Source organism: Miniopterus schreibersii, assembly GCF_964146895.1.
Source record: "Miniopterus schreibersii genome assembly, chromosome: 4".
Lineage (NCBI taxonomy): Eukaryota > Metazoa > Chordata > Mammalia > Chiroptera > Miniopteridae > Miniopterus > Miniopterus schreibersii.
Window position 1 is genome coordinate 11,407,696 of NC_138105.1, and position 11,347 is coordinate 11,419,042.

The 11,347-nt window shown below is 44.9% G+C and overlaps 1 protein-coding gene across 2 annotated transcripts in view; it reads left to right on the top strand.

The window, feature by feature from the left end:
• INSR (insulin receptor) overlaps positions 1-10,440 on the top strand; it is a 148,746-nt gene extending 138,306 nt beyond the window's left edge. For both annotated transcript variants that reach the window (XM_081135882.1, XM_081135881.1), the window contains exons 20-21: positions 7,005-7,139; positions 9,101-10,440. In XM_081135882.1, coding sequence (XP_080992008.1) covers positions 7,005-7,139; positions 9,101-9,443 — 478 coding nt within the window. In that variant the 3' untranslated portion in view covers positions 9,444-10,440. The remainder of the gene's footprint in view (positions 1-7,004; positions 7,140-9,100) is intronic.
• Positions 10,441-11,347: the final 907 nt, after the last annotated feature.

Sequence of the window (11,347 nt, forward strand, 5' to 3'; positions counted from 1 at the left end):
ATTTTTGAGGAAACCCCATACTGTTTTCCATAATGGCTGCACCAATTTGCATTCCCACCAACAGTGATGAGGGTTCCCTTTCCCCACATCCTCACCAACAATTGTTGTTTGTTGATTTATTGATGGTAGCCCTTCTGACAGATGTGAAGTGGTATCTCATTGTGGTTTTAATTTGAGTTTCTCTGATGTTTAGTGATGTTGAGATCTTTTCATATGTCTATTGGCCATCTGTATGTCCTCTTTGGAGAAGTGTCTGTTCAGGTCCTTTGCCCATTTTTAAATTGGATTGCTTGTTTTCTTGGTGTTGAGTTATATGATTTCTTTATAAATTTTGGATATTAACATCTTATCAGATGTATCATTGGTGAATGGGTTCTCCCAATTGGCAGGTTGCCTTTTTGCTTTATTGATGTGCAGAAACATTTTAGTTAGATTTAATTCCATTTGTTTATTTCTTTTTTTTGTTTCCCTTGCCCTGAGGAGTTATGTCAGAAAAAATATTATTAAGAGAAATGTAAGAAATTTTACTGCGGGTGTTTATTTTCTTTCAGGAGTTTTATGGTTTCTAGTCTTACATTTAAGCCTTTAATCCATTTTGAGTTTATTCTTTATGGTGTAAGAAGGTGGTTTAGCTTCATTTTTTGCATGTATCTGTCCCATTTCCCCAACACCATTTATGGGATAGATTGTTTTTGCCCCATTGTATATTCTTGCCTTGTTTTTTGATAGATTAATTGACCATATAGGTATGGGTTTATTTCTGGTGTCTCTAGTCTGTTCCATTGATCTGTCTGCTTTTATATCACTGCCATGCTGTTTTGATTATTATAGCCTTGTGGTATAGTTTGAAATCAGGTAGGATGATGCCTCCAATTTTGTTTTTCTTTTTCAAGATTGCTATGGCTTTCTGGGGTCTATTGTGATTCCATATAAATTTTACAATTATTTGTTCTAGTTCTGTGAAAAATGCCATTGGTATTTTTATAGGGATTGCATTAAATCTATAGATTGTTTTGGGTATTATGGACATTTTAACGATGTTAATTCTTCCTATCCATGAACACGGTATATGCTTCCATTTATTTGTATCTTCTTCAGTTTCTTTCTTCAACAAGATCTTATAATTTTCTAAGTACAAGTCTTTTAACACCTTGGTTAAATTTATTCCTAGGTATTTTTTCATGGGATTATTATCTTAATTTCTCTTTCTGATAAGTTCATTATTGGTGCATAAAAATGCAATTCATTTCTGAATATTAATTTTGTATCCTGCTACTTTACTGAATTCATTTATCACTTCTAGTAGTTTTTTTGGTGGAACCTTTGGGGTTCTCTCTATTTGTATCATGTCATCTGCAAATAATGACAGTTTTACTTCTTCCTTTCCAATTTGGATGCCTTTTATTTCTTCTTTTGTCTGATTGCTGTGGCTAGGACTTCCAATACTATGCTGAATAAAAGTAGTGAGAGTGGATATACTTATCCTGCTCATGATCTTAAGGAAAATGTTTTAGCTTTCCCCCTGCTTTTTTTTAATTACTTGAGGATATGTTTATTGGTTTTAGAGAGAGGAAGGGAGAGAGAGAGAGAGAAACATTGATGTGAGAGGCATTGATTGGTTGCCTCCTAAATGCACCCTGACTGGGAATCAAACCCACAACCTAGGTGTGTGCCCTGACTGGCAATTGAACCCGCAACCTTTTTATGCTTGGGATGATGCTACAACCAAGTGAGCAACCTGGCCAGGGCTCTTTTTCTTAATTCATTCTTGGAAGATTGTATGTTCCTAGGAATTTATCTATTTCTTCCAGATTGTCCAATATATAGGCAATTGTTTCCCCGGCAGACAAAAGCTGCCTGGATGATAAAGGTCTGCCTGAGAAATATGTCCTCTGCAGTATAGGGGAATGACTCAGGGTAGGAATCCAGATGGCTGCCCTCTGAGCTCTATTCCCCAAGCCAGTATCCCTAGATTCTCCTCACACAGCTCTATTCCACTCTGTCCTCCCTCAGCCAGAGCCTAAGGTGAGTGGCTGCACATGAAATTTTGTGTGTTGGCCCTTTAAGAGGGTGCCTAAATTTCCAGCCTTCTCTCCCTGGTAGACAGGAACCCTGGTACTTCTCACAGCCAGATGTTATCTGTGCACCTTTCTTAGTTCTGGTGCTCTGGGTTGGTGAGCTCAGCCTTGGGTTTATACCCCATAGTTCTCAGTGGGAACCCCCCACAGCTGAAATATCCCTTGGAAACGTCAGCTGCTGCCTGTGGGGCCTGGCCAGCCCTCTCACGCTTCCGTACTTTGTACTGTCTCTGTGTGGTCTCCACTTTAAATCCTTGGTTATGAGGGTGTTTTTCAGCTAGTCTTCAATTGATTATTCAGGATGGTTTTTCTATAATTAGTTGTAATTCCACTTTGGTCCTGGAAGAGTGTTAGTGTAGCCTCCACTTAATCCACCGCCACCTTGGAATCTGTGGTTGGGTCGTGATTGCTGTTTTCTCGTTCATGGGTGGGCTTGGCCCTCTCTGGCTGTCTGACTGTGAGGCTCAACTTCAACCACATCCTGCCAACTGTTATACAGGTGCTTACAGCACAAAGCAGGACAAAATAAGTCCAAACCGAAAACAGCACAAAATAAAACAAACCAATAACTAGAAGAGAAATAAGAACAAAATAATAGAATAAGAAAAGAAAAAAAAAATACTAAAAAACGTGAGACCAAAAATTAGGGAACAAAATAGAAACCAAAAGAAAGAATATGAGGAAAAAGAAGGAAGACAAAAGATAAATATAAGAATAATAAATAAAGTAATAATAATGACAAATTAGTACTAATAATGAATTAAATGGAAGATAGAGTAGGAAAAGAAAAACGGGAAAAAAATAAAAAAATAAAGAGAGCAAAAAGAATAGACTGTGAGAAAAGGAAAGAGAGAGATAAGAGAGATGAAAGAGAAGGAAAAACGAAATATGAAAGAAAAGGTTATGAAAAGATCTACAAATAGGAGGTAGAGTTCGCCTCCACAGATTTTGGTGCCTACTGCGTTCACCCTTTGGATCTTCTCTTTGTGGAGTTTGCTAGATTTTGCTCTGAGGTTGTCTGATGCTGGCCAGTTGGTGTGCTGGCTCCGGGCCTTTTGGAGGTACTCTGGTGCTAGCCAGTGTCAGTCGCTGTCCCTGCCTGGCACTCAGCAACCTGTCTGAAGCTTGGCAGGGCGGAACCCCAAGTAGTTCATTGGCCTGGGCCTCTGGAGTCCAGAGGCTCGTCTGTCTCCGGTTGTACCTTGAATGTCCCTGCTCTGAGCTGCTCTCCCTTCCCCCACGGAACTGTGTTCTGTGGAGGTATCCGGGATCTGGCCAGGATGGTTTAAACGGGCTCCCGTTGGGGTTGTTGCCTGTAACCTGTGGGAGGGGTGGCAGACACTTCCTCTCCTTCCCAGGGCGGTGCTGCCTGAATTCACTGGAGACCTCTGATCTGCTTTATATAATGCAGCTGAAGGACCCAGCCATGCTTATCTGTCTCCTGCACAGAAGGCCACCCGGGAAACACAGTTGCAGTACCTCAGTTCTGCCTGGCTTTCTGGCACCCCCTCACTGCCACACCAAGTAGCAGGGGATTTAAAAAAATTCACCTCCACTGCCACTTCAGTCTTCCCCCATGGCCGACCCCACTGAGCCTGGGGATGTCTGAGCGCACCGTGCCATCAGGCTGAGCAGTTCAGGGGCAGATTTCTAGCCCAGCACCATTCCCCTTTGCTCCAGATGACAGAAGTCTGGGCAGACCTAGTGGCTGCCCATGTGCTCGAGGTCAGCGAGACCGGTCCTTTTCCCAAGCCACACAGTCCAACCCCTGTCTGGCTCTCTACCCAAAGTTCTTCCAGAGAAAAAAGGGCCCCTCAGAGTCACTCTTGGGTGTACCAATCAGATCCTTTCACCGGCCCCGAGCTCTGCCACTTGGCCTCTCCAGCAGACATAGATCGGAGCGAACTTCAGACGCTGGTGTTGTAACACAGAAGTTGCTCTTTGCCAGGGAAGGTGTGGTCTGTCTCTCCCAGGTGGACAAAATCCCCACTGGACCCCACCACCTGATGCTAACCAGACTCCCCTTCTCCTCTCTGTTGTTCTGGATTGGGGATCCCAGTGTGGGGTGAGACCCCATGCTCCCAGGGGATGGGGGGCTTCGCTGCCACCGTATCTCTCCAGCTTCCCTGCTGCGCACCTGTGCAAGTTGGCTCACCCTCGCCACATTTTCTCCTGTCTTTCCCCTGTGTTCCCTGCTTTCATTATTTCAGATCAGCTACACTTCAACTGGTTTTTCAAGCCACTTGCTCTCCAGTTTAGCCGCAAGTCTGGTCTGGTGCTGGGAGCAAGCAGATGGAGTTTCCAGCTACTCTGTAATCGTTGTGGAATCTTATATTTATGATCTTTAAAAATCTTTTTCTTCTTAATGGAGCCCCTTTAACATTTCTTGTTAAACTGTTTTGGTGGCAATGAACTCCTTTAGCTTTTTCTTGTCTGGGAAGCTCTTTGTCCCTCCTTCAGTTTTTAAATGATAGCCTTGCTGAGTAAAGTTGTCTTGGTTGTGTTTCCTCGCTTTTTAAAAAATATATATGTTTTTATTGATTTCAGAAAGAGGAAGGGGAGGGAGAGAGACATAGAAACATCAATGATGAGAGAGAATCGATTGACTGCCTCCTGCACGCCCCCTATTGGGGATCAAGCCCGAAACCCGAGCATTACCAAGGAACCAAACTGTGGTCTCCTGCTTCATGGGTTGACGCTCAACCACTGAGCCATTCTGGCCAGGCTGTAGTTCCTTGCTTTTTGTCTCTTTGACTATATTGTGCCAGTCCTTTCTAGCCTGCGATGTTTCTGTTGAGAAACCAGCTGACAGTCTTAGGGTTGCTTCTAGGTAACTGCTCCCCCCCCCCCCCGATTTTAAGCTCTTCTCTTTGTCTTTAACCTTTGCCATTTTACTTACCATGTGTCTTGCTGTGGGCCTCTTTGGGTTTATCTTCTTTGTGACTCTCTGTGCTTCCTTGACTTGTATGTCTATTTCCTTCACCAGATTAGGGAAGTTTTCCATTATTTCTTCAGATAGGTTCTCAATCCCTTGGTCTCTCTCTTCTCCTTCTGGTTTCCCTATGGTGTGAATGTCATTATGCTTGATGTTGTCCCAGAGGTCCCTTAAACTATCCTCATTTTAAATAATTTGTCTTTTTTCCTGTTTTGATTGGGTGCTCTCTACTACCTTGTCTTCCAAATTGCTGGTTCGATTCTGTGCCTCATCTAATCTGCTGGTTTCTTCTAGTGGATTCTTCATTCCAGTGTATCCTTTATTTCTGACTAGTTCTTTTTTATGGTTTCCATGTCCTTTTTTATGCTTATTGTCTATTGTGGTTTTCACTGAGTTTACCGACTCTCCCCCTAAGTTCCTTGAGCATCCTTATGACCAGTGTTTTGAGCTCTATCTGGTAGATTGTTTGCCTCCATTTTGTTCAGTTATTTTTCTGGAATTTTTAAATGTTCTTTCTTTTGTGACATGTTTCTTTGTGTCCTCATTTTGGCTGCCTCTCTGTGTTTGCTTTTATGTATTAGGTAGATTTCCCAGCCTTGGCAGGGTGCCCTGATGTAGTAGGTCACTTATGGGGCCCCCGTGGTGCAGTCTCTCTGATTACCTGAGCTGGGTGCTCCGTGAGTGCCCCTTGTGTGGATTGTGTGTGCCCTCCTGTTGTAATTGAGCCTTGATTGCTGTTGTCATGTCGGGGGGCGGATTGACCCTCAGGCTGACTGGTTATGAGGACTGGCCATCACCACAGGGAATGAGCTTCTGTGTGGGTGCTGATCTCACAGATCGGGATTTGCCCAAGTGGCTCTGATATCAGCCACTTGTTTAGCTTACCTGGTGGGGTGTTGTGTGATCTGAAGATGGCCATTGGGTATGCTGTTTTAGGGGCCTCTTTGGAGGGACTCTGCTGCAGGTCTATGTTAGCCACTGCCTGTGACTGGAATGGGGCTACCTGGTAGGAGCTACAAAGTGTTCTGCAGTTGGTGGCTTCCTGTTCTGGGTCTGGGGGTGCATGGGAGAGGTCATACTGTGAACTGAGGCCTCCTCCCACCAGTTCTGGGCTTTGGGCCACTCAATGAAAAGCACAGGGCACCCTGCCTGTAGCTGCCTGCTTGCTGCCATATGGCTCTGTAGCTAAAAGACTTTCAGATGGAGTCTCAGGTAGTTTCAGGGTGTGGCAAGTGGAGTTCATCAGGGTAATGAAGATTAAGGTTTGGCTGTGTAGGAGGAGGGCTCAACTCAGGGACAATGGCAGCTATCCCTCCAGCCCTTGTTCTCAAGCCACACAACTTGCTTCTCCCTGTATGTCTCTGTTTCCCCCCCAGTACCCCCAGCTGCTGTCTCTCTGCCAGAGCCCATGCTCAGTGCCTGAGAGCAAGTGAGTCTGTGCGTGGGACCTTTAAGAGAATGCCTGGGTTTTCCAGCGGCCTTTCATCTCACCTAGATGGATGGAATCCTCACTGATTTTCACAGCCACATGTTTTGTGATGTTTTCTTCCCAGCACTGGTGCTCCGGGCTTGGGAGCCCAGTGTGGGCCAGGGACCCCTCGCTCCTCAGGGGAGACCTCTGTAGCTGAGATATCCCTCATGATTCTCAGCTGCCACACGGGGGTGTGGGACCAGCCTGTTCTGTATCTCTGCCCCTCCTTCCAGTCTCTCATGGTTCCTTCTGTATTTCCTTAGTTATAAGATTTATGTTCAGCTAGTCTACAGATGGTTCTCCAGGTTAATTGTTCTATAATTTAGGTGTAATTTTCATATGGTCATGGGAGGATATGAGCACAGCAGTTACCTAATCCTCCATCTTGATAGGAAGTGAATCTGAATTACTTTATTAACTGGCCAGCCAGTTTCTAGGAAACCAGGGAAGGGGTGTGTGTGTGTGTGTGTGTGTATGTTTTAACGACTTCTTTGTTACTTCTCTCAACTGTTGTTGTCAGGTCCTTCGGCGTGGTCCTTTGGGAAATCACCAGCTTGGCAGAACAGCCTTACCAAGGCCTCTCTAATGAGCAGGTGTTGAAATTTGTCATGGATGGAGGGTATCTGGAGCAACCTGAAAATAGTCCAGAGAGACTGTAAGTATAGAAAGTGGTGTCCATTTAAAAGGCATTTCATTTTGCACACATGCTTGTGTTTGTATATCATGTCTACATGTGTGCTTATTTCTGCATAACTTATGTCTATCTGTGTGCTTGTGTTTGCATACCATATGTTTACATGGATGGGTGCTTGTGTTTGCAATCTTATATATACATGTGTGCTTGTGTTTGCACATCACACATGTACAGGCATGCTGGTGTTTGCATATGTCTACATGTGTGCTTGTGTTTGCATATTTTATTTTTGAATGACCCTTGGGTTTGCATGTCATGTCTTTGGAAGAGAACTGGGAAGCTGGGTGGGAGACTTATGTTTAACTCATGAATCTAATACAATGTTATATTCAACTATATCTCAGTAATACTGGAAAAAATAAGTCAGTAAGCATAAACATTAAAAATTTTTTTCTTTTAAATATTTGTTATGGGACCAAATGGACAACACATGCCATTAAACATTTGCAAAATTATTCAGCCGCACTAATAGTCCAATAGGTATAAAGTAAAATAAAGGAAAGTACTTTCTTCCTTAATTAGCAAATAAAGAAAGGAAGGAATGGAGGGAGGGAGAGAGAGGAAGGAAAGCAGGGTGAGTCTTGACGCTCGGTATTGGCAACGGTGTGGCTAGATAACCATTCTTACTGCCCTGTTATAAGAGCTACTCAGAGCAATGTTATTTAAAGTCTCAAAAAATTGAAATGATCTAAACATTCAGCAAAATGAGAATTGCCAAGTAAATTGATACGTTACTATGATGTAGCAATTGAAATTTCAAATGATGTTTTTAAGTATTTTATAACTCAGTGGATAAACCTGTTGAAATATTAAGTGAAAAAAGCGTGTATATGTTCCATTTCCAAATATGTCCAGGTAGAAAAGACAAGAGGTTATATCTGAAGGAGAGTTGTGTGTGAGCTGCATTTTCTCTATATTTTGGGGTGTTTTTAACTTTCTACAGTGAGCATTTATTACATATAAAATCTTTTATCATTGTTTTTTTAAGAAAAAAGTTTGACCTGAAAATTTATGGGAAGAGGCCCTTTCTGTCCTTCATCCCCAAAAGAGTAAGACATCAACGTAAAAAACCTGGTTTGAAGAGACCTCGTATGAAAAACAGTATGATGCAGAGTGTTTTAGAGTCTCCGAGCAAAGTGTTTTGAAACATTGCCTCGTGAAGGTCCTTTCCTAGGCAGGCCAGTTAGCAGCCGGCCGTGGCTCCAGGACCAGGGGGATTCAGGAGGCCCTAGGGCGGGGGTCTGCAAACTTTTTTGTAAACGGCCATGTTGTAAGTATTTTTGCTTTGTGGCCCATGTTGCTCTCTGTTTCAGCTCCTCAACTCTGCCACTGTAGCTGGAAGGCAGGAAGGCAGCCATAGTTATGTGACTGTGTGTCAATAAATGTTTATTTACAAAAACACTCAGGGGGCCAGGTTTTGTTCAGGGGCCAAAGTTTGCCAACCCTGCCCTGGAACAAGTTACAGTGGGGAAAAGAAGAGGTAAACTGGAAATCCCAGGCCCTCAGCCCCTGTCCTGTTTGCCGTAAGCTGAGTAAAGTTGTAATGCTTTCCGGCCCCCGTTGAAAGAGTGACAGCGGGGCCTGCAGGACGGCCATGCAGAGCTGGCCATCTAGGTTCAGCCCGCACAGCTGCAGCTGTCAGGTGTGAGGACATATAAAACGAGGGACTGTGGTCTTCAACATGTGTCAACATCAGGAGAGGCCTTTCTTGACCTGGCTCTGGAATAAGGCAGCCCCTTCGGCTCTCTTTAAAACCACCTTTCAGCAACCAATAGAATTGCTGCTTCTGCTTGACTGTTACCTGCACATGTAGCCACTGTCTGAAACGAACACGTCACCTGTGGATGTGGGTCACCGGGGTGGGGGTGAGGGCTGCTTGGCTGGACCCCTGGACTCACCCCCAACATGTGTCTCTCCCACAGCAATGAATTGATGCGCATGTGCTGGCACTTCAACCCCAAAATGAGGCCGACCTTCCTAGAGATCGTCGACCTGCTTAAGGACGACCTGCACCCCAGCTTTCCGGAAGTTTCTTTCTTCTACAGTGATGAGAACAAGGCTCCTGAGAGCGAGGAGTTGGAGATGGAGTTTGAGGACATGGAGAGTGTACCCCTGGACCGGTCCTCACACTCTCAGAGGGAGGACGATGGGGGGTCCTCGCTAGGCCGAAAGCGGAGTTACGAGGATCACATCTCCTACACCCACATGAACGGGGGCAAGAAAAATGGACGGGTCCTGACTCTGCCACGGTCCAGTCCTTCCTAACAGCGCCTGTTTGGGGGAGGGGATCCCACCTTCACTCTCCTCTAGTTTGAAGGTCTCCAGAAAACTCAGGATTTTCCCATGACTCTGCCAGTGTCCAGTGGAGCTGAGAGATCATTGCTCTCCGCTCCTGTTTATGGTACAACTTAAAACACATCTGTTTGATTGCCAATCTGACTAGGGATCAGAATGTAACTGTGAACAGAGAGGGGAGGGGTTTCCACAACTTCTGTCCTTTCCAGCAATGTTGGCGTCAAGCCAGGATGTTACTTCTTAGTTTCTAGTCAATTGAAAGAAAGCACCTGTTTTTACAAAGGATTTTTTTTTTTGGTGGATGGGGGCTGGTGTGTGAGCTACAGTATAAAACATAAAACTTGTTTGTGGAACAAAAGTTTGAAAGAAAGAAAAAACACACAAACCCTGTTCCAGTAGAATTCCAAGCTTTATGGAGTGAACTTTAGGAAGATTTGTCTCATTCAGGCTGAAGAATTTTTTTGTTTTCCTTCACAAAAGTAGTTCCTCAAATTGACCAATAGCTGCTGCTTTTATACTTTCGGTAAGAATCTGCAGTCCCAGCGTGCGTGTGCATGTGTATTCAGGGTAGACACGACTGGTGTTTGTGTGTGTTGTGTGTGTGTGCGCGCAGAGCACTCATGCTGAGATGAAGGTTTGGGGATTGGCTCATGAAGGTTCCACTTTTCCAAGTGTGTGAGCATCTTGGTTCCCCCTCCTTCCTTCGTACTCACTGGGAGACTAAGCCCTCGACAGGTTCTCACGTGCCCTAGTCCAGCCTCAGGCGTCTTCTCTCCCTTAACTTTGGTGATAAATGTTTTTCCAGGAGCTGAGGGTTGGTTTGGAATGATAATGGATCTTTTCAAGACCAAACAAAGCCAGGACCTAAAAAAAGAAAAAGAAAAGGAAAAAAGTCTCCCGAGATGATGAGTTTTGAGAATATATTTGTAACATATTTAATTTTTTAAAAATCTCCAATCAGCCTCATAAGTTATTGCCTGTTTCCTGGTTTGGGGGAGGGCTGGTGTGTTAGGCCCGGGTGGGCATGGAGAGCTAGGCACCAGGGGCCTCCTTGCTTGGTCTCCAAAGCACCTGTTTTGCTGGGAATAGCCACGTTCGCTGCTAACCCTCTTGGATGTGGGAGGCCACGCTGAGGGTGTGGGCAGTTGGGTTTGATGGATGGTTAGGTTTCTGCTTGGGTAAGCTGGAAGCCACCTGGAGCTGAGCCCTGCCTTCGAACATACTTGTGGCTCTTGGACGTCCTGCTTCCCTGTGTGTGCCTCACGCCCTTCCTCACTGGGCGTGCCTATCCTCCGGTTATTCTGCAAACACGACAAGATCGGATCCTAACGTGTCACGGCACAAATGGACTGGAGAACACTAAGCAGTCTGAAGCGAGAGACATCTATCGGTCTGTCCTCTCCGTCCTCCGCATCCGACTGTCCTCAGAACTGACTTCCCAGAAGCTGCTCTGTGCTGTGACTTCAGCCGGGCCAGGTGTGGGGCCTGAGCGGAACTCTCAGGTGCTTGCGCTGTTGCAGCCCCTAAGAAAGTAGAGCCCGGGGAGGAGCCGCCAAGGACCTTCACACTCCCCAGAACTTCTGAACCAGCGAGAATCCAGTTTCTTCCCTTCGGGGAAAAGAACCACAGCTGCTCAAATAAAGAACACAGTGAACTTGTTACGTTGGTTCATCGGAATCATCACCCTGGTTACCCCCGAGTGCATTTTCTCACAAGTTTTTGATGACTTCCTCCTCTTCTCTCAGGAGTTGTGGGCTTAAGAACAGATAGAGACGCAGTGGTGACCTCCAAACTCCTCAATTCCTGATGGAGAACGCAGGGAGACACAAATCCCAATTGTCTGCTGCTCTCTCATTTATAAGGTTGAGAAATTA